General features: G+C 48.2%; 1 protein-coding gene across 2 annotated transcripts in view; it reads right to left on the bottom strand.

The window, feature by feature from the left end:
* The window catches only part of pkn1b (protein kinase N1b), a 50,568-nt gene that overhangs the window by 20,994 nt on the left and 5,820 nt on the right, over positions 1-23,754 (bottom strand). The window contains exons 1-9 of one of the 2 annotated variants that reach the window (XM_080511225.1): positions 18,442-18,697; positions 11,935-12,235; positions 9,886-10,031; positions 7,876-7,996; positions 6,623-6,768; positions 3,376-3,589; positions 3,109-3,303; positions 1,333-1,442; positions 619-762 (exon numbers count right to left, since the gene is read on the bottom strand). In XM_080511225.1, coding sequence (XP_080367351.1) covers positions 619-762; positions 1,333-1,442; positions 3,109-3,303; positions 3,376-3,589; positions 6,623-6,768; positions 7,876-7,996; positions 9,886-10,031; positions 11,935-12,235; positions 18,442-18,540 — 1,476 coding nt within the window. In that variant the 5' untranslated portion in view covers positions 18,541-18,697. Of the gene's footprint in view, positions 1-618; positions 763-1,332; positions 1,443-3,108; positions 3,304-3,375; positions 3,590-6,622; positions 6,769-7,875; positions 7,997-9,885; positions 10,032-11,934; positions 12,236-18,441; positions 18,698-23,754 lie in introns of those variants that run through there. The other variant, XM_080511226.1, reaches the window with a different exon arrangement.

The following is a 23,754-nucleotide window of genomic DNA, read 5'->3' on the forward strand; positions in this document are numbered from 1 at the left end:
ACGGGCTCAGAGTGTGTGTGTGTGTGTGTGTGTGTGTGTGTGTGGGTGTGTGAGAGAGAGAGAGTGTGTGTAGTGTGAGTGTGTGTGTGTGTGTTTATATGAGCATGTGTGTGTGCGTGCTTGCCTTCGTGTGTAGTGTGAGAATGAGTGTGTGTATATGTGTGAGTACGTGTAGTATGAGTGTGCGTGTGTGTGTGTGTACGTGTAGTGTGTGCGTGTGAGTGTGTGTGTCTGTGTGTGCGTGTGAGTACGTGTAGTGTGAGTGTGTGTGTGTGTGTGTGTGTTTATATGAGCGTGTGTGTGTGCGTGCGTGAGTGAGTGAGTGAGTGTGTGTGTGCGTGCTTGCCTTCGTGTGTAGTGTGAGAATGAGTGTGTGTATGTGTGTGAGTACGTGTAGTATGAGTGTGCGTGTGTGTGTGTGTACGTGTAGTGTGTGCGTGTGAGTGTGTGTGTCTGTGTGTGTGTGTGAGTACATGTAGTGTGTGTGTGTGTGTCTGTGTGTGTGGGTGAGTACATGTAGTGTGTGTGTGTGTGTGTGTGTGTGTGTGTGTGTGTGTGTGTGTGTGTGTGTGTGTGTGTGTGTGTGTGTGTGTGTGTGTGTGTGTGTGTGTGCAGCACCTCTGCCAGCAGCAGCCCCTGTGGCTCCAGCTCCAGCTGGACTCGGTGTCTCTGGTTGTCCAGGAAGTCCTCCAGCTTCAGGTACTTGAGGGCACACAGTGAGCGGAAGTCCCTCCAGTGCAGGCCGATCTCCATCTCCCTGGACTGAAGCAACCAGCAACATCTGTCAGCCTCTGTACACCCTCTGCACATCTGCTCCACTGCTCTTTGTAAACAAACCACACCACAAAATGGAACGGCCACCACACTTTCACTGCTTGTTGCATCACAAGGTTTCATTTAAAATTGGCTTCATGTTGAGAATATAGTCATTTTTCAGCAGTGATTGTTTGCTTGTCATTGTTATTCTGTTTACTCTGCGTCACAACAGAGAAAACATTTAGATTTAAAGGTTATTATGGAAGTATTTGCTGATTGGGCTGATCATGGCCCCCGAATGTGTTTGACAATCTATATTTATGAATTAGATTTAGATCAGTTCTAATTTAAGACCAATAAAAGCAAAAAGTAAAAGAAACTTCACATTGAAATATCGTTAAAAATCTTATGCAGCTACTGATTTAATTTTTTTAAGAATTTAAAACTATTGTCTTTCTTGAAAGAAAAAAAAAAATTCTGTAAAGTTTTCTAAATTGTCTTCTTTCTAATCTGATCTTTCTGAGCTCCAGTGTGTGTGTGTGTGTGTGTGTGTGTGTGTGTGTGTGTGTGTCGTACTCTCTCCAGCTCCACGGTGAAGGTCTGGTCCCAGGCCTGCTCTCCGACCGGCCTCCATCCCGTCTGACCAACCACACTGTTCTCCAGCTTCAGCACCGCACTCACTTCAGCTGGAACACACACACACACACACACACACACGCACACACACACACACACACGCATGCACACATGCACGCGCGCACACACACACTGGTTTGCCTTTATTGTTTTAGGTTTTGTTTGTTTTTCTTTCCCTTCTTTTGCTGGACCAATAATGTCCTGGGGTGTCTCACTGTCCCACCTTGTGGTACAAAGTGGTATTGCAGGGCTGGACATGCTGAACTAGCGTGAAACACAGATGCTTCCTCTCACCCCGTTTATCGGGTTTTGTTTTTGCTCATGGACTCTGAAGCACCGGCAAACACGAGGAGGGGAGGGAAGTAGAGCAGTACTGATTTAGGATTGGCTGTAACGTGTCGCTTCAACCAATAAAACCAGAGGGGGCGGGGCTAAGACTGACGTAAAACTCAACCAAACCAACCAGAATGAAGTGGCAGACTTTCAATGTGCCATATTTGTCCAAATATAGGATGACAGTCGTTTATTAACAATCGCATTTGCTCAAATGTTTTAGAGGTCAAATTTTGTACATCTGGATTTTTAAAAATTCTATCTATTTCCTTTAGTGCCACATGGAGCCACACGGCGCTTGATGTCTTTACTGGTCACAGTAAACGTGGAGCTGACGTCTCAATCCAACCATAGAAACACCAAACTTTAACTCACATCCAAAATATGACAAGACAATTTTTTGCGAACTCGTTTCCTTTAACCTCTGAAGAACCACCTTGTCTCAGTTGATTTTTTTGGTTTTGCTATAGAAACCCAGAGCTCGTCACCGACATCCTTGTGCTGCGACATGGAATTAAAGCCGAGATCTTCTAGTTTGTGGGGATGTGTGACGTGTGTGTTGAGGGCTTTTACAGCCTTCAAACATATAGAATACTTGCAAAAAAGGAAAAGTTAGCGACTTTGCAGATTTCGCTTATTGCGGGTAATTTTTTTTAGAACATAACCCCGCAGCAGACGAGGGAGCACTGCAGTGACGGATATGAGAGCTTCTGGAATCCCTGCTGAGCAAAACTACCTCGAGGAGGACGGCCATGAAGGGGTTAAAAAAAAAACAACACCTAAAAAAACGATCACCATCTTAAATGCAGACCTGAAGGAAACCGTTCCAGCAGTGGAAAATAACTGCTTCTTTTCAAAGCAACACTGCAGCTTAAGTGTTTGTTGGTGAATCTCTGGAATAACAATGATAAATGTGATAAACGAACTCAAGAGTACGACTCTTGAACGTCTACGAGGCTGTGGGCGGAGTCTATGTCTGTGGGCGGAGTCTATGGCTGTGGGCGGAGTCTATGTCTGTGGGCGGAGTCTATGGCTGTGGGCGTAGTCTATGGCTGCGCGCCCGACGGGCTGTGCGCCGAAACATCTCCTCCTAGCGGCGGGCTGCAAAACTAGCCTCCACATATCCCAAGTGCTGTCTGGAGAAATATGTTGTAACCTGTCTGTGTTGATGCTAAATGTGCCTGAGGTGGTTTTTTCCCCCAATTACAGACTGTCTCCTTAGAGCACAGTCTGTCATCTGCCTTTTGTTCCCTCCTCTCCTCACCTCATGTTGTCCTTCTTTCCCCAAAACTTTCTATGCAATTTCGTTGTACCTGTTACAATGACACTAAAGAAATTCTGACTCTGATAAATCAGCTAGTTGTGAGCGTCTTGCTGGCTTACAGGAGAGCTCGTCGCTCTTGCCGGGGACCTTGAGGCTCATGCTGCTGGTGCTGCGGCTGTACAGGCCGCTCAGCTTGAACGAGGGACGTCCGTCTCCGGGGCAGAAGGACGGCAGGACCACCGGCGCCCCCCGGCTGCGACCCGGAACCGCCTCCAGCAGCCCCACGCAGCCCAGGAGGCGAACCTGCAGCGTGCCTGAGAGGGAGAGGTGGCGTCACCCCGGGGGGGTTTCCCTCCGCGACATGACCGTGTGGAGCGGGCGGGTACCTGTGAGCGGCGAGGGCTTGCTCAGCGTGCTGTACTGGTTGTGGACGTACGGCGTGCTGTGGCGGGAGCTGAACGCCGAGGAGGACGCCAGCACCAGCTCCTCCTTGATGAGGCAGGCCTTGGGGTGATCCTCGGGCAGCTCCAGCAGCCGCTGCTCCAGGGCGCAGCGCAGCAGGTCCAGACGCTGCGACGACTCGCTCAGACCGCACTGGGCCTGCAAGACAGCGCACAGGGCTCACTGACCTGATGGAGTTTTACTTCACCGAAGTGCTAGTGTTCCACAAAAAACTGTTCATCTGTTATAACGTCGACCTCAGTGGTGATGTTTGTTGCAGTAAAAAACCACCACAGGTTAGAATATCCAGTGGTGTGCAGTGTCAGAAAGGATTTTTCTTTTTTTTAATAATTAAAAAGTGATTCTGAAATCTGTGTCGGGGATCAATTACTGACTTTAGCAACTTTATCCGGAAGGCGACTGGTTCTAGTGTGTGGAGCTCAAATCTCCCATGTCCTCTAAACGCATCACAGCTCCTTTCTGCCGGGACTAGCAGAGGAAAGCATTGCTAACCTCTGAAGGAAGCTGGACGCTGCTATTGGGTTAAAAACTAGAGTGACAGCATCATCAGCCAATCAGAGACTGATGTGTTACTGACGGACCGCCTCAGGACCGGCAGAGGTTCCAGTGCTGGTCTGGGTGTCGTCATTGAAATGAGCTTGACTGCTTGGCTCATGGGCAGGTGGTGGCGACTCTGTTATTATCTGCTGCTCTGGAGTGACGGAGGCTGATTGAACATCAAGATCCATGATACGATCACAGACCTGCTTCAGGACCTTTTTCAAGACGTCTGTTTGCAGAAGAAGTAGAAATTGTGAGTAGAAGAAGCGCGACACCAGAAATAGACGAGCTAAACTCAGACCTACAAAGGCTTTGTCAGCATTTTACTGCAGGGTGGGTGTTTTTTGTTTTGTTTTTTTTACTTTCTCTGGATTAGATTGGTGCTGCTGTTGGCATTTGGTGCAGTTTTTGACAGTAAAGTGGTGTTTCCTGTACAATCGTGCACACAGACAGACAAGCAGGTATGCATGACAGTAGTGCAAGAGACTTGCATGACTTTATTACTGTTGGCCCTAATTGAAACACCACCACACTCTACTGAGAATATCTAAAGCAAAATTAGATCAAATAAAATGAAGCTGCACATTAAAAAAACAAACAAAATCATCTGTTGATTCATTTACGTCCAACTATTCCACTTCTTTAGTTCTGTTCTTGATTTTTCATTCTGCATGTTTAGTCAATTGTTTGGTGACTCTGCTCGGGAAGACAAATAAGATGTTTCATTAATGTTGCAGCCAATCAGGCTCATTACGTTTATTAAAAATAACCAAAGTTCTTAAAGTGTCATATTCTGCTAAATCTACTTCCTCAAGGTTCTCCAGCAGTTCTACTCGTCTCCACACCTGGACCGACGCCCCAGAAGAAGAAAGAGTGTCCTCTCTCTCTCTTCTTGTTCCAGGTTTTAAAAAGTGTGTTGCTCCAAGCAGCCAATCAGAAATCAAACCCTATATAGTGTCATCGTGGGTTCAGCCAATCACAATCAAGGTAGGCTCCTCCCCCTTTGACTCCTCCCACAATCAGGCAGCTCTGCTCTGGCACATGGCACCACGAGTGGAAGTACTTCCTCCTCTTCCCGTAGATGGTCATGTGTGGGCGGAGCCAGTCCAGCTCACACAGACACAGCAGATTCTGAATGCAGCTCCTAGGATCTAATATTCTAATGGAGGAGAATCAAGGAGGAGCTGGAAACTTTGAATACGAGGTTTCTGGAGCGACTAGGAGGAGGAGGTGAAGATGGAGGAGGAGGTGAAGGAGGAGGAGGAGGTGAAGAAGGAGGAGGAGGTGAAGCTGGAGGAGGAGGTGAAAAAGAAGGAGGAGGTGAAGGAGGAGGTGAAGATGGAGGAGGAGGTGAAAAAGGAGGAGGTGAAGATGGAGGAGGAGGTGAAGAAGGAGGAGGAGTTGAAGATGGAGGAGGAGGTGAAGAAGGAGGAGGAGGTGAAGATGGAGGAGGAGGTGAAGATGGAGGAGGAGGTGAAGATGGAGGAGGAGGTGAAGAAGGAGAAGGAGGTGGAGGTAAAGGAGGAGGAGGAGGTGAAGATGGAGGAAGTGAAGAAGGAGGAGGAGGTGAAGGAGGAGGAGGAGCTGAAGATGGAGGAGGTGAAGAAGGAGGAGGAGGTGAAGATGGAGGAGGAGATGGAGGAGGAGGAGGAGGTGAAGGAGGAGGAGGAGGTGAAGGAGGAGGAGGAGGTGAAGATGGAGGAGGAGGTGAAGGAGGAGCAGGAGGTGAAGGAGGAGGAGGTGAAGATGGAGGAGGTGAAGATGGAGGAGGTGAAGATGGAGGAGGTGAAGAAGGAGGAGGAGGTGAAGATGGAGGAGGTGGTGAAGGAGGAGCAGGAGGTGAAGGAGGAGGAGGAGGTGAAGATGGAGGAGGAGGTGAAGGAGGAGCAGGAGGTGAAGGAGGAGGAGGTGAAGATGGAGGAGGTGAAGATGGAGGAGGTGAAGATGGAGGAGGTGAAGAAGGAGGAGGAGGTGAAGATGGAGGAGGTGGTGAAGGAGGAGCAGGAGGTGAAGGAGGAGCAGGAGGTGAAGGAGGAGGAGGTGAAGATGGAGGAGGTGAAGATGGAGGAGGTGAAGAAGGAGGAGGAGGTGAAGGAGGAGGAGGAGGTGAAGATGGAGGAGGTGGTGAAGGAGGAGCAGGAGGTGAAGGAGGAGCAGGAGGTGAAGGAGGAGCAGGAGGTGAAGGAGGAGGAGGAGGTGAAGGAGGAGGAGGTGAAGATGGAGGAGGAGGAGGTGGAGGTGAAGGAGGAGGAGGAGGAGGTGAAGATGGAGGAGGAGGTGAAGGAGGAGCAGGAGGTGAAGGAGGAGGAGGAGGTGAAGGAGGAGCAGGAGGTGAAGAAGGAGGAGGAGGTGGAGGAGGTGAAGGAGGAGCAGGAGGTGAAGAAGGAGGAGGAGGTGGAGGAGGTGAAGGAGGAGCAGGAGGTGAAGAAGGAGGAGGAGGTGGAGGAGGTGAAGGAGGAGCAGGAGGTGAAGAAGGAGGAGGAGGTGAAGGAGGAGCAGGAGGTGAAGGAGGAGGAGGAGGTGAAGGAGGAGCAGGAGGTGAAGGAGGAGGAGGAGGTGAAGATGGAGGAGGAGGTGAAGGAGGAGCAGGAGGTGAAGGAGGAGAAGAGGAGGACTTTGGAGGACTCTGACCTCAGCCATGGCTTTCTTATCCTGGACCTTCCCGGCTCCCAGCAGGCGCAGCATGTTCTTGGCGCCCTCGGCCATGGCGTGCTCCACGCGGTAGTGATGCCACAGCTCCTCCACGCGAAGCTCCACCCCACACAGGTCCGGCTTGCCTGGAACACGAACACCATCAGCACACCCCTCGCGAAGGATGGTGGGAATAAAACGCTTCGTCTCATGACCACACGGATGTTTGAGGTTCACCCGAGGCCGAAGCAGGAACCTTGTTGAACCGCGTGAATTGGACGTCAGTGATGCAACGTCCTGTTATGTATGTGGAGCGTTTAAATCGATATCATGGATTAGTAATGATGGCATTAAGGGGAATTATGATGTGTAGGACGCCACTGAAGGATTAGTAGGAAATGCAAGGCCTGCCACTGGTTTACAGTAATCCTGCTGTGTTTCTACTCGTACACAGTACAGCAGGAGAAGAGAAGCTGGAACCCTTCCCTTTGTTCTTCAATGTTCTCCAGTAGAGAATTGTGCAGAAACACTTGTGTTCCTTGTCGTGTAAACGTGGCCTTGAAAGCTTCTCCAGAGGAAACCTCTACGGCTTTTGTTAGACGACACTGGAAACCACAAGCTAAATAAAAACTAAAGTTTCATGAGGTCATTGAGTTAAAGCGATAAAAAAAAACATAAAAAGGAGATAAAAAGGGGAAATCGGTTCGATATCAGAGCTCCATCGACCCACTGTCCTTTCTAGAGCTTTGTTTCATCCTCCCTGCTTTCATCTGGGACTCTCTCTCTCTCTCGCCTCTGCCATGATCTCTCTCTCAATCCTTTCAGTCTCGCTGCCTTCCTTCCTTCCTTCCTTCCTTCCTACCTTCCTTCCTTCCTTCCTTCCTTCCTACCTCCCTAACCTGGGTTAAATGGGCCGTGGCTTTTAGCTGCTGGGCAACATGAAGGAGAAGCAGGAACATCAATAAGGCTCTAACCTGAGAGTGAGAGGGCTTTAATGTGTGTGTGTGTGTGTGTGTGTGTGTGTGTGTGTGTGTGTGTGTGTGTGTGTGTGTGTGTGTGTGTGTGTGTGTGTGTGTGTGTGTGTGTGTGTGTGTGTGTGTGTGTGTGCCTGGAAGACCACGCCGTGAAGTTCAGAAGCAAACATTGATCCATGTGTGGCGGCATCATGAAATATTCAGTGTTTGTGGCCGGAGAGAGTGACAGGTGGGATGAAAGAGATGAAAGAGGAGCTGGGAGGAAAACAAGGAAGGTACTTTGCTGGTCGTCCGACTGCTCCGTCGCCTGCATGGCCTTCCGGACCTGCATGCGGATGATGTCGATCTTGGTCTTGCTGTCCTGCAGCATCTGCTGCGCCGTCTGGAGGAGCTTCTTGTCCTGCGGAGGTTCAGCAGACCGGCCGTGACTCGACACGCGTCCATTATACTGCTGACCTGGCTTCACCCACAATCAAAGCTTGTTCGTATGAATGTCCAGGACGTCTTGTCTGGAAGTCGTATGAATGTTTTTAAATCAAAGCTGAAAACCCATTTTTTTAGCTTGGCTTTTAACTCAGTCTAGGGCAGAGTGTTTATTCTGTCTGCTCTGTTGTTATGAATTTCTGGAAGCTTCACCAACCTGCAGCACCGTCACTCCTCCACCAGTCAGACCTGTGTTTTATTTACTGTTTTTATGTATTATTCTTGTATTTGTTTCTTAATGTATTGTTTTTATAGCTTTGTTGTAAAGCACTGTGGGTTCCACTGGGTTATTGTAAAGGGCTATACAAAGAAAATTCGATTGATTAATGGAAAAAAAAAAAAATGCGACTCCACTGTGAATCAAATCCACATTATCATGCACAAAATAACCTCTGAAATACTTGAACAGACATCAACAAACCAATAAGTGACCCCAAACACACACGACCACCAGAATGATCTAAACAGGTCCAGCCTGGCAGAGACCCGGTCCTCAGTGCCATCATGTGCTCCACAGTACTGAATATTAATACTGCAGTTTATAGACTTCACCTCCACACAGCAGCACCACCTGGACCAGCTCCTGCTGCTGCTCCTCACAGTCCCACACATTGTTTTCATTATTAGGAAATCACACATTTACCTTGTTTGAAATTGAGCGACTGGCTGATTTAAAGTCCTAGTGAAATGAAACTTCGACCTCCAAAACACTCTGGTGTCTCTTCTAGGATCATTTTCATGCTAACTGGCTGAAGGGTAAAATGTTAAAACACGGCAATCTGTGAGAAAATAGCCCATAAACAGGTATTTCCTCTGCTGGGCGGAGCTTCTGACAATAACAGAGTGACATCACGAGTTGTGCACACGCCCAAGTTGTGTTTACATTATGGAGGATCAGAGTTTTGACCACGAAGAGGCTGAATTGAACCATATTTCATCATCATCATCATTTCAAACCCAGTGATTGATGAAGAAGACACAGAAGGTGGTTCTGCCATCGGTGACCCCGTCTGGAACATGTTTGAGGAAGCAGAAGACGCTTCGTCCTCCATTCGTCCTCGTCTCCTCGCCTCAGCAGCCGCCAGTTTTCACCTTTGAGGCTCCTGACTTTTGGCAGAACGACCGGCTTCCTGGACCCAACATGTCGAAGAGCTTTTCTGACTGCGCGGAATCACTGGAGATGAGTCCAGGTATTACTTGATTGTCTACTAGCCGCCCGAGCGAGCAGCTTGTGCTCCTTTCGGCCGCCCGTGCTCCTTTTCTCCTCTCTCAGTCTCTTCCAGGCTCATAAAACCCCGACTATAACTTCAAAACACTGTTAAAACTTGGATATTTAAGAGGAAACAAGCCGAAATAAACACAACAGATGGAGATCTGCACAACTCGTGACGTCACGCCCACGAAGAAGGATTCCCCCGACTTCCTCGGCTGGAGATTCAAAATCCAAATCACTTTGTTATGCGACAACAGTGGTGGGGCAGAGTCGGAGGAACCTTATAAATAGTAGCCCAACTATCGTTTTTTGCAAAGTATTGTTTTACATTTCACTAGGCCTTTAAGTGACGTTTAAGTCTAGCGCCCCCACACTTCAATGGCGAGGACTGGAACTGCACGCAGGCCGGCAGCTTTATTAAAGTGATCGAGTGAAGATTCACCCTCATGCACTAATAGAAATAAATTAAAACAGACTCATTTTACACATGAACATGACAAAAATTAAAACAAACAAAAAGGAAATGCAAAGAAAAAACTGCATTTTACCAATATTATAGAGAACCCCCCCCCCTGCCCGCCGCCGTGACGTACCTTGGTTCCTCCGTTGGCGTAGATGGGGATCATGTTCTCCGCTCCCTGCTTGACCTTCAGCTCAATGTTCAGCTGGCGCTCCAGGGCGGCGATGCGGCGCTGATTGGCCGACGTCGGACCGAGCGACCCCGGAGACTTGGTGGAATCTGGAGCCAGTTTGAAGGAGATGTTTGATTTCTGGGAGAACTGACGACGTCACACTGAGATTTATTCAGACGCAGAGAGTGACTGAAACACAGAGATCAGGGTTCCGACACCTCCAAGGCTAAAACACTTGTTTCTGTGATTTTACACCGAAATCAAGTTGAAGTGGAGCCGCAAAACACGTCGAACCTCGAGAAACTAAAGCTTCAATATAATCTTGCTCAACGAATAGAAACTGTATCTTATGTTGTATTTCTGAAGTTCCAATCAGAATTCAGAACGGTGAACATTTTCAGCTGGTTTTAACAGTTTCACTTTTCCTTTATTCAACCATTTATGCCTTTTTACATCAGTCTTGTGAGTGGTTTTCTTTTTCTTTTCATTTTTAAGCTTTTTTCTTTTACAAATCCAACTCATTTGAGGGCTTTCTTCAGCCATTATCCCCATTTCCTGTGGGGTTTTTATTCTATTTTTCCCATATTAGTTGTTGTGCCTTTAATTAAAGCCCATTTAGCCAAGATATTTTATTTTATTTTATTTAACCTTTATATAACCAGGAAAAAAACAACAACTTGAGCTTGAGATCTCCTTTCCAAGGTTGATCAGGACAACAGGTCAGCAGCACACGTCACACCTTCAGATTGAAAACATTTCAAACTGATTGAACATGTCCAACATCATACAATCGTTACAATTATCAAATGCAGACAAACGTAAAAGAGAAAATGCCCTAATTTTGTACACTAATTGACAAAAATCAATTGAAAATCAGTTTTAAAATGACTGTGGTGTGCAAATAAGGTAAAATGAAGATAAAATGTGAGTTTCCAGATGACTGAGTGAAGCTTGATGGAGGCTGCAGACCTCTGGTCCAGGTCACTTTGACCTTTGACCTCTGTAATTAACGTGAATCTGAATATTTCGTCTCAAATGGAAATGTGATACATGAACCAGATCTGCTGAATCGCAGCCAATTTATCTATAATCGCTTTTGATTTGTTTTGTATGCTAATTTAACAGGGCAACAAAATTCAAGGAATTTTCCAAGTTGAAAACTTTCCATGGGATAAACGAACATTTATGAGAAGAATTTTGAATAAATTCAATGTACTTAAAGTTTGTTTCTTAATAGGAAAGTTTAATATAGTTGAGGTGAAATGTATTGCAGAACAATCCCGACTAAAATGAGGACAGTTGAAGATGTCGGCCGCTTACTGCAGGCTCAGTGAGGCCACGCCCCCTTTACTACTGAAGCCACGCCCCCTCAGTTCCACACGCACATGATTTTTACAATCCAAACAAGACCATTGAAGCCACACAAGGTGAAGTAAGTTTTGTCGATGTTATCTGGTAATATATTTAATCAATTTGACATTTTACTGATGTTTAACAGACGAACGTTTGAATTTAATCGTTTCTACGACGCACCACAACACAGACGTGGACGATTCTGCATCGATGCAAAGACAACATACAAATATTCATCAGTTTAACTTCCCACTGAAGCTTCCTGGACATTTCCCACTGCTCTGCCACCAGAAGCTTGAAGAGCTTTTGGTTTCCAGGTTATTTTCCCGGTTCGTTTGTGTCTGAATGATAGTTTTCTACTAAACAACACGAGAGAGTCGTTTTCTGAAAGAATTACATTTTTTATTTTAATTCTAAAGAATGTGCTCTTTCTCTCGGCCCTCAGTTGCACCTCAGTTTTAATCACTTTGATGTTTTGGGTCATTTTGTTTAAAGATTTTGGTGCTTCTGACTTGTTGAGTCGCCGGTTCATTGCATACTTTGATGGAACTCAAGTTTCACCACACATTTAATGACTTTAAAGATGTAAAAAAAACAAAAAAAACCCAGCAAATCCTTGCAGCCCTGTGACGGTGAGAGCAGGTTTCCCCCTCGTACCTCTGTTGTCGTCGGGGCCTTTGACCACGATGTGAGCGTCCAGCTCCTGCAGCTGGGCCTGCAGGAACTCCAGCTTGCGCTTGGAGCTGCGGAGCTGCGAGTCCACCTGCTGGGCGTTCCTCTTGTCGGTGGTGGCCCGCCGCAGGTTCTCCGCGCCCTCCTTGATCTTCAGCTCCTTGCGGATCTCCCGGCGGATCCTCTCGCGGTGCTCGTCCAGCAGCTGCTGCACGCCGGAGTCCGAGAAGTCCGAGTTGTGGTCCAGGCCGAGCTGCTGGAGCACCGAGAGCCCGGCGGGATCCGTCTGAGCAGCGAGAGGGACAAACACACAAAAATGTGAGGGGGGGGGGGAAGTGAGGAAGAGGAGCTACGACGTGGAGGATGATCGCATCACTGCTGCGTGTCGAGCCGCGGCGGGCCAACATGTGGAGGCTGCCAGGAGGAGGCGGCGACAGCGAGAAAGCCTAAAGCTTAAAGTCCCAGTGAAATGTAACACATTTCACTGGGCCCGGGCGACCGTGGCTCAGGTGGTAGAGTGGTCGTCTTTCGGAGTGAGAGGTCGGAGGTTCGATCCCAGTCTACACTGGTCTATGTGTCGAAGTGTCCTTGGGCAAGACACTGAACCCTAAATTGCTCCCAGTGGTCGACTAGCGCCTTGCATGGCAGCTCTGTCCCATTGGTGTGTGAATGTGAGCGTGAATGGGTGAATGACTGATATGTGAAGCGCTTTGGGACTGCACTCAGTGTGGTTAGAAGGCGCTATATAAATCTAGACCATTTACCATTTTACTTTGCAGAAAACGATAGTTGGGCTACTACTTGTAAGGTTCCTCCAACTCTGCCCCTCCACTGTTGTCGCATAACAAAGTTATTTGAATTTTGAATCTCCAGCCGAGGAAGTCGGGGGAATCCTTCTTCGTGGGCGTGACATCACGAGTTGTGCAGATCTCCATCTGTTGTGTTTATATCGGCTTGTTTCCTATTAAATATCCAAGTTTTTACAGTGTTTTGAAGTTATAGTCGGGGTTTTATGAGCCTTGAGGAAAGATTGAGTCTGGAAGAGACCGAGAGAGGAGAAAAGGAGTACGGGTGGCGGGAGCGGCTAGCCGCTAGCAGGAGCCGCTAGCTCGGGCGGCTAGTAGACGATCCAGTAATACCTGGACTCGTCTCCAGTGATTCCGCGCAGTCAGAAAAGCGCTTCGACATGTTGGATCCAGGAAGCCGGTCGTTCTGCCAAAAGTCAGGAGCCTCAAAGCCTCAAAGGTGAAAACTGGCGGCTGCTGAGGCGAGGAGACGAGGACGAATGAAAGAACCACCTTCTGTGTCTTCTTCATCAATCACTGGGTTTGAAATGATGATGATGATGAAATATGGTTAAATTCAGCCTCTTCGTGGTCAAAACTCTGATCCTCCATAATGTAAACACAACTTGGGCGTGTGCACAACTCGTGATGTCACTCTATTATTGTCAGAAGCTCCGCCCAGCAGAGGAAATACCTGTTTATGGGCTATTTTCTCACAGATTGCCGTGTTTTAACATTTTACCCTTCAGCCAGTTAGCATAAAAATGATCCTAGAAGAGACACGAGAGTGTTTTGGAGGTCGAATTTTCATTTCACTAGGTGTAAAGAGGTGAGTGCTTCAGCTCTCCTGCTGATCGACACTAACCAGATTACAGCAGATTATAACGGCATTAAACGGCGAGGGAAATCAATCAGGTCCTGGACGGGGTCGCAGGGAAGCACACGCAGCGGGAAGATGTGTTACACTCAATTATTCAACAAGCTGGAGGAAGAAAAGTCAGAGTCACCGTTTGACTCACTCAGAATATCGACAGAGAAAATCAACGTGAGACAAAGAACTTCTCACACTTTCTGAACTCTCGCAGTCAATTTTAAGAAAGATCATGATATGAACGATCACTGATCACTTTCCAGCTACATTTAGTGAAAAAGTACTGTGACGGCAGGTTGATGGTGGATTCAGGACTTTGTTTTAACCCCGTGTTGCCTGTACTGACCTGCACACAACTGACTGACTATTAAGGTTCATCCTCTTCTACTAAACAGGACTTTAGTTCAATGGTAACAGTCTAGTGAAGCTCTGAATCCCAGCATGTCCCAGCAGGTCCCAGTATGTCCCAGCATGTCCCAGGATGTCCCAGTATGTCCCAGCATGTCCCATCAGGGAAACTATGAACAAGCAGAAATATACAGTTTCCTCTATTGATTAAGTGATAAACATTCCCAAAACAAATATTATCTGCTGAGTTTATATGGGGGGATTATTGTAGCTAAAACTATTTGTCTATGCATATGGAGAGTTGTCTGTCTGTACCTCAGGTTGTCTGTCTGTACCTCAATCTGTCTGTCTGTACCTCAATCTGTCTGTCTGTACCTCAGATTGTCTGTCTGTACCTCAATCTGTCTGTCTGTACCTCAGATTGTCTGTCTGTACCTCAATCTGTCTGTCTGTACCTCAGATTGTCTGTCTGTACCTCAGAGTGTCTGTCTGTACCTCAGATTGTCTGTCTGTACCTCAGATTGTCTGTCTGTACCTCAGAGTGTCTGTCTGTACCTCAGATTGTCTGTCTGTACCTCAATCTGTCTGTCTGTACCTCAGAGTGTCTGTCTGTACCTCAGATTGTCTGTCTGTACCTCCATCTGTCTGTCTGTACCTCAGATTGTCTGTCTGTACCTCAATCTGTCTGTCTGTACCTCAGAGTGTCTGTCTGTACCTCAGATTGTCTGTCTGTACCTCAGAGTGTCTGTCTGTACCTCAGAGTGTCTGTCTGTACCTCAGATTGTCTGTCTGTACCTCAATCTGTCTGTCTCTACCTCAGATTGTCTGTCTGTACGTCAATCTGTCTGTCTGTACCTCAATGTGTCTGTACCTCAGATTGTCTGTCTGTACGTCAATCTGTCTGTCTATACCTCAATCGGTCTGTCTGTACCTCAGAGTGTCTGTCTGTACCTCAGATTGTCTGTCTGTACCTCAATCTGTCTGTCTCTACCTCAATCTGTCTGTCTGTACCTCAGATTGTCTGTCTGTATGTCAATCTGTCTGTCTCTACCTCAATCTGTCTGTCTGTACCTCAGATTGTCTGTCTGTACCTCAATCTGTCTGTCTCTACCTCAGATTGTCTGTCTGTATGTCAATCTGTCTGTCTATACCTCAATCGGTCTGTCTGTACCTCAGAGTGTCTGTCTGTACCTCAGAGTGTCTGTCTGTACCTCAGATTGTCTGTCTGTACCTCCATCTGTCTGTCTGTACCTCAGATTGTCTGTCTGTATGTCAATCTGTCTGTCTCTACCTCAATCTGTCTGTCTGTACCTCAGATTGTCTGTCTGTACCTCAATCTGTCTGTCTCTACCTCAGATTGTCTGTCTGTATGTCAATCTGTCTGTCTATACCTCAATCGGTCTGTCTGTACCTCAGAGTGTCTGTCTGTACCTCAGAGTGTCTGTCTGTACCTCAGATTGTCTGTCTGTACCTCAATCTGTCTGTCTGTACCTCAGAGTGTCTGTCTGTACCTCAGATTGTCTGTCTGTACCTCCATCTGTCTGTCTGTACCTCAGATTGTCTGTCTGTATGTCAATCTGTCTGTCTCTACCTCAATCTGTCTGTCTGTACCTCAGATTGTCTGTCTGTACCTCAATCTGTCTGTCTCTACCTCAGATTGTCTGTCTGTATGTCAATCTGTCTGTCTATACCTCAATCGGTCTGTCTGTACCTCAGAGTGTCTGTCTGTACCTCAGAGTGTCTGTCTGTACCTCAGATTGTCTGTCTGTACCTCAATCTGTCTGTCTGTACCTCAGAGTGTCTGTCTGTACCTCAGATTGTCTGTCTGTACCTCCATCTGTCTGTCTGTACCTCAATCTGTCTGTCTCTACCTCAATCTGTCTGTCTGTACCTCAGATTGTCTGTCTCTACCTCAGATTGTCTGTCTGTACCTCAGAGTGTGTCTGTACCTCAGGTTGTCAGAAGTAAGAGTTGTCAGTGTGTAAAAGAGTGTCAGTGTGAACCTGAAAGTGAAAAGTCTCCACATTCCAGTACAAGTGCTGAAAACAGACACTCACCAGTTACGAGTCGCTGAGTTTCACAATCGGCTGTTTTTTTAGATGTGACTTTTGCAACACTTCTGCCGTCTGAAGGATTCAAAGTGGGTTTTGCTGCCCTGAGCTCAGTCTAACAGGCTCCTGCATCCTGCCCTGCGCCTCACTAGTTAACAACTGCCAGCCACCAGGTGGCGCTCTACCCCAGGCTCATGGAGCGATGTGACAATGGAGACGGGGTGCAACAATGATCCAATTCCCACCACATGCTGTAAGTACATATCAATAGTTTTACACTTTATAATTAGAGATGCATTGCTGAACCTTCTATAAACATCCTCTTCCAGGTGAATGTAAACAACTTACATTAGCTGAGTTTATGGGTCACTGATCAAACTCTTTCCTGAAGTGGCACTAGCAGGCTAATCTAAGCTTAACAGAGAAGCTTCTGCTTGAATATTATATTTATAGAAGGTTCAGCAACGCCTCACTGATTATAAAAAGTGTAGGAGCAGCGTGCTGCCACAGTGTGGCGCTGTATGGGGTCCAGGGTCTGAACCCCACTGCACAGTCCTGCAGACCCTCCACCGCACAGTCCTGCAGACCCTCCACCGCACCGTGCGTCAGGCTGCAGACCCTCCACCCCTCCGTACTGCAGACCCTCCACCGCACCGTGATGCAGGCTGCAGACCCTCCACCCCTCCGTACTGCAGACCCTCCACCGCACCGTACTGCAGACCCTCCACCGCACCGTGCGTCAGGCTGCAGATCCTCCACCGCACCGTACTGCAGACCCTCCACCCCTCCGTACTGCAGACCCTCCACCGCACCGTACTGCAGACCCTCCACCGCACCGTACTGCAGACCCTCCACCCCTCCGTACTGCAGACCCTCCACCCCTCCGTACTGCAGACCCTCCACCGCACCGTACTGCAGACCCTCCACCGCACCGTGCGTCAGGCTGCAGATCCTCCACCGCACCGTACTGCAGACCCTCCACCCCTCCGTACTGCAGACCCTCCACCGCACCGTACTGCAGACCCTCCACCGCACCGTACTGCAGACCCTCCACCCCTCCGTACTGCAGACCCTCCACCCCTCCGTACTGCAGACCCTCCACTGCACCGTACTGCAGACCCTCCACCCCTCCGTACTGCAGACCCTCCACCGCACCGTACTGCAGATCCTCCACCGCACCGTACTGCAGACCCTCCACCCCTCCGTACTGCAGACCCTCCACCGCACCGTGCTGCAGACCCTCCACCGCACCGTACTGCAGATCCTCCACCGCACCGTACTGCAGACCCTCCACCCCTCCGTGCTGCAGACCCTCCACCGCACCGTACTGCAGACCCTCCACCGCACCGTGCTGCCGCCAGGCTCTGCAGGTCTCACTACTACGTCTTCGTCCTCCATGTGTCCGTCCGGTGACTCGTTTCATTCAAGCGGTAATCCAGCTGAGCAGCAACATTTCATCACTCTGGAAAACTGGACGTGTTTCACAAACCAGCGCGGCGGCAGGTTCAATCAACAAATGTATTGATTTCTTTTCTCCTTTTGCTTTGAAGAAAAAGCCACTAATTCCCTGACTGGAGCTTCTGAAATGGGAAAGAGTCAGGGAACGTTCCTGGTGTGACTAACGGCTCCAGACTGTTGATTCCACCGGGAGGGAAGAGGAATGTTCCTCATTTGCAGCTCTTGTTGATATTTATTGTGTTTTACATTGATTTTAGCTTCAATTGTGGTTTTAATCATTTCGAGATTTACAGATTTACAAATCTAAAGTGCAATACTAATAAAATGCATCATCATTATTATTATTATAGAAATGTGGAGAAAACAAGATTATTACAGTGGCTTTGGAAAACATCATTATGTGAATGAAAGAGGTTGATTAATTAAATAAAAACATTAAATTGATGAAATTATGATGAAACACACACACACACACACACACACACACACACACACACACACACATTAAAGATGTCAGATTACCCAGATTAGAGCATCTTCCTCATTCAGCCACATCATTAAGACCAGACCAAGTGAGGAAGACATTTTACAGTCACTCTCCCAAGTGACTAACTACTTCAGTAACTTCAGAGAAGTAACTTGTAACAATCGTTGAAGCACTACATTGAGGTCGATCGACACGGTTTTTGATGATCTGATCAAACGTGAGGTTTGGAGGCAGAAGAGAAAGAGGGAAGCCAGAGAAACGCCGGCGGCGACAGGAAGGGAGCGTTTGTGTCGTGACGCAGTTGCGTTGAACAACAATGCAACTTAAACCCTGGTGTTTCCCCAACAAGGAGCCTCTGGACGGCGGAGCAGGGCGACAAAACCGGGCGGCACCGGGGCCCCCGACGGGCAGATGTTTTTACAGGAAGTGAAGGAGGAAGGCAGAAAAGAGAAGAGCCGCCCTGACGGCTGGAAGGAGAGCGGCGAGGCCTACCCAGCTCTCCGTCTCGCTCTGCTCGGCCGCCGGGCCGTCGAGCAGAGCGTCGCCCGGCGGGTCGCCCGGGGGGTCGCCCGGCAGGTCCTCGCTGGACATCCCTGGCCTCTGGCTGGCTTCACGCCCAGGCCTTCCTCGCCACACACACACACACACACACACACACTATCACACACCGACGCCAACCAGGCAACGCGGGCGGCGGATTCCTGCTCCACTCAGGAAGCCGGGACGTCGCTCCCGCCAGGAATCAAAAAGTCACGCTAAGTCTGGAGTGAGGGAGTGAGGTGGAGGAAGAGAGAGGACAGCAGAGAGAGAGAGAGAGAGAGAGAGAGAGAGAGAGAGAGAGAGCCCCACCTCACTGCTTCCTGTTCTGCTCTCTGGCAGATAGAGAGCGAGGCGTCGTGCACTTTACACACACACACACACACACACACACACACACACACACACACACACACACACACACACACACACACACACACACACACACACACACACACACACACACACACACACAGTGGGGTGGTTTTGTAAGTGAGAGCTCTCACAGTCCCTCTGCTTCCTGCTGCTGGGCTGTGAAGCTCAGAGACTCACTGTGGTGACGGACTGTGTGTGTGTGTGTGTGTGTGTGTGTGTGTGTGTGTGTGTGTGTGTGTGTGTGTGTGTGTGTGTGTGTCCGAGTGTGCACCTGTAGCGTATCTGCATATATCTGCATCAGTTTTCGTGACCAAAGAGGATTAAATGCGTCTCCAGGCCCAGACGTGTTGTTCAGCCAATCAGGAGCGGCGATGAGGTTCCTGTCGCTCCAGACAGTGTTTAAAACTCGATCTATTAGAAAACACTCTGGCCTCCTGGTTGAGTCAGCTTGATTGCCCAGGCCCCGCCCCCTTCCACTCCTCAACCAATCAGTGCAGTGTGAGCAGGTTGAGTGACAGGTTGGACTGTTTCCTCTAAATGCAGCATTACAGTCGTTCAGCCAGATGTTCTGCAGGATTTCAGCATAAATCTGAGCTTAATGATCGACTTCCTCATTTCAATGTGAGCTGATGTGACACTGAAGCTCTCAGTCGTCACGCCCAGTGTTTTGCCCCGCAGTGTTTTGCCCCGCAGTGTTTTGCCCCACAGTGTGTTGCCCCGCAGTGTGTTGCCCCGCAGTGTTTTGCCCCGCAGTGTTTTGCCCCACAGTGTGTTGCCCCGCAGTGTTTTGCCCCACAGTGTTTTGCCCTGCAGTGTTTTGCCCCGCAGTGTTTTGCCCCGCAGTGTTTTGCCCTGCAGTGTTTTGCCCCGCAGTGTTTTGCCCCGCAGTGTTTTGCCCCGCAGTGTGTTGCCCCGTAGTGTTTTGCCCCGCAGTGTTTTGCCCCGCAGTGTTTTGCCCCGCAGTGTGTTGCCCCGTAGTGTTTTGCCCCGCAGTGTTTTGCCCCGCAGTGTTTTGCCCCGCAGTGTGTTGCCCCGCAGTGTGTTGCCCCGCAGTGTGTTGCCCCACAGTGTGTTGCCCCACAGTGTGTTGCCCTGCAGTGTTTTGAGTTTTCACTGGAAACGTTGTGTAAACGAGGTCTTGTTGTGTGTCTGTTGTCCTGTAAAACACGACAACCTCGTAACCATGGTTACGACGCTGCATTCCAGGGACCTGAAAATGCAGTTAAAAAATAAATAAAATAAATAACATGTTCCAGAGTATAGAAATCTGAAAATATCACCTCGGCTTTGACGTGTGGACAGATGAGACCCACGGTAGCTGAAAACGATGATGTCATGGCCCCGCCTCTCGACCGATAACCCCGCCTCCCTCAGTGACATCACTGAACAACAACATGGCCACTGCCTCCTCCAGGTGGCGCTGCAGGAGCTGCTGCTGCTCGTCGCTTTAAGAAGGACACAGGCTGGGTTTATGGAATATGAGGATTTCATTTTTCAATCTCCTTTTTCTTGTGTTTTTGTTGGCAGCGCTACAGCGACACCTATCGGCCTGGCATGTGTACTACATGCTTTCTAGACGCAGATGCATTGTAACAACACGAGGAAGACAGAAGATGTTTGTCTTCAGGTGCAGAAGACAGATTTGACCATGAGGACCGTTTGAGCTTCCTGTTCTGCAGATCAATGGGCTCAACATTAAAGCAGAGGTTCTGCTGAGGCAGCGTGTTGGCGGACCCCCCCATGGGGTCCGAGTGACCCCCCCCCCTCCCACTGCAGAGAGGCCGGATCCTGTGACAAACACTGCATGGACATAAAGTACAAGAAGCCTTCAGCACTTGCTGCTCTGCTCTGGAGATTTCACTGAATCTCGATTCAGTCAGTGCTGAAGCTGAGTCGACACTTCCCCCCCCTCACACCCCTGGGGGGGGTGGAGGGTGGTGGTGGGGGGGGGTCAGTGACCCTCTGGTACCAGAGGCCTCCTCAGCTCCGTTACTCACAAGTTAAACAGGAAGTGAAACAGCACAGAGCCAAAGGTCGACAGGCCGCCTCCTTACCGAGCCGCTGCAGCGCCGGAGGTGAGCGGAGCGTCCTGGACAGGCGGCGGCGGAGACGGCAGCCCCCATGCATCCATCACCCCCCTCCTCCACCCACCACCGTCACAAGTGAGGCTGACCTCTCCTCACTGCTTCAGCTGGAGAAGTGAAGCAGGAACGTTTCTCGCTCATCGCCTCTGTGACAAAAACTGCAGCGAGACCACATTATCAGGAACTGAACCCACGTCACTCCATACAGACGGCTCTTAAAGTCACACACCTCCACCCTCTGCACACCTCCACCTGCTCACACCTCCACCCTCTGCACACCTCCACCTGCTCACACCTCCACCCTCTGCACACCTCCACCTGCTCACACCTCCACCCACTGCACACCTCCACCTGCTCACACCTCCACCCACTGCACACCTCCACCTGCTCACACCTCCACCTGAGACACACCTCCACCCACTGCATACCTCCACCTGCTCACACCTCCACCTGCTACACACCTTCACCCTCTGCACACCTCCACCTGCTACACACCTCCACCCTCTGCACACCTCCACCCTCTGCACACCTCCACCTGCTACACACCTCCACCTGCTGCACACCTCCACCCTCTGCACACCTCCACCTGCTACACACCTCCACCCTCTGCACACCTCCACCTGCTACACACCTCCACCCACTGCACACCTCCACCTGCTACACACCTCCACCCTCTGCACACCTCCACCTGCTACACACCTCCACCCACTGCACACCTCCGCCTGCTACACACCTCCACCCTCTGCACACCTCCACCCACTGCACACCTCCACCCACTGCACACCTCCACCTGCTCACACCTCCACCTGCTACACACCTCCACCCTCTGTACACCTCCACCCGCTGCACACCTCCACCTCTGCACACCTCCACCTGCTGCACACCTCCACCAGCTCACACACACACACCAGTGAAAAAGTATAATTTTTTCAGCATTTGTGTCTTATTATAAGACAGAAAGCTTCAAAACTACCGGTAACATTAAAAAAAAAGATTTTCCTGCTAATTCTATGATCTCAATATGCTAAATATCATGTTTTATTTCAAGAAATCTTACCAAGACAATTTTCACTTGTTCTAATGGCAGATTTTTTTCACTTATTTTAAGGTCAACGTACCTTGAAATATGTTTTATTTTTATTATTATTATTTTGAGAGGGGCCCAGCGTATGTAAAGTGCATGAAAGATTTCAAAGTAATAGTGTTTTATGACCTAACCTTTATTTTCCCCCCACTGTTGTTTCAAGAGAAAACAAATCCAGATTCCAAACTGTTCCCGCATCTCGTCACAACTCGAACGGCTTACCGAGTGCACCTTGGACCACGCGTGCTGCCCGTTAATCCAGAAAAATCCCTCATATTCCAGGGAAACGCTGCCAAATCTGCTCTTTGCAGTTTTGAAAAGCACGTTGCTCCACCTGCACCTCCACCTGCAGAGTTGCCGACCAACAACAGTGGAGCTGAATCAGAGATTCACTCTCTACTGAGGCTCTACAGTCTGAAGCAGTCATGATTCATGTGTTCACTGGCGGAAGGGAAAAGAAAAAAGGAATAAATATGAATATATGAGGATAAAAACCACAAACTGGTTTTGTGTGTCTTTCATTCACTCTAAATAAAACTGAAATAAATTCACTGAAAGTTGAACTATTTTATTCTCTCAGTTCTTTGTATTTTATTTTGAATATTTTCATGTTTACAACCAGATTTTACAGCGTCGTGTTTCCTCATGAATGTTTCATAATCGTCCTGAACTCTGAAGCAACATGAAGGATCAGGTTCTGATCCGGTCGCCGTCCCGGCTCTCTGGGACGAGTCCAGACCGAGATGTTCTGTAATGAGGGACGGATGTCCAGATGTCAAACATCTGCGGGGATTAAGATGTGTGTGTGTGTGTGTGTGTGTGTGTGTGTGTGTGTGTGTGTGTGTGTGTGTGTGTGTGTGTGTGTGTGTGATCGTTTGTCGCGCACACAGTTTATTTCCAAGGTCAAAAACATTCAAATGTAAAATTCTTCAAGTCAAAAATAAAGTATATAGTATATAAAAGTATTTTTTTTATTAAGGTTTTTCATCCATTTTATGGTGGTTAGGTGGAACACATATATATGTAATTAAGTATTTTTAGGAACTTGAAATGCATTCTTGAAGTCAAAAGCATGTACTAAAAACTTCTTTATTATTAAAATCTAAAATACGTATATACATTTTAAAAATTCTTAATTGAAAGATATATAAAAAATATTAAATTCAAAGCCTTATAATAACAGAAATAGTATCATTTATAATTCTTAAAGTTAAAATTAATTTTGAAACTTAAAATTCTTTAGGTTAAAAACACTAAAAGTTACTATTTTTTAAAGTCAGACATTTTACAATTTATAATTCTTAAAGTCAAAAACTTCTAATAACTTCAACAACTTCTAATTAGTGTATCCGTCACACTTTATGTGTAGCATGTAGCATCGCTGCTGTGTGAGCTACAAAACTCATTAGCATATAGCATCGCTGCTGTGTGAGCTACAAAACACATTAGCATGTAGCATCGCTGCTGTGTGAGCTACAAAACACATTAGCATGTAGCATCGCTGCTGTGTGAGCTACAAAATCCACTAGCATATAGCATGTAGCATTGCTGCTGTGTGAGCTACAAAATTCATTAGCATATAGCATTGCTGCTGTGTGAGCTACGAAACACATTAGCATGTAGCATCGCTGCTGTGTGAGCTACAAACCTATTAGCATATAGCATGTAGCATCGCTGCTGTGTGAGCTATGAAACACATTAGCATGTAGCATCGCTGCTGTGTGA

Source organism: Blennius ocellaris (genome assembly GCF_963422515.1).
Source record: "Blennius ocellaris genome assembly, chromosome: 16".
Lineage (NCBI taxonomy): Eukaryota > Metazoa > Chordata > Actinopteri > Blenniiformes > Blenniidae > Blennius > Blennius ocellaris.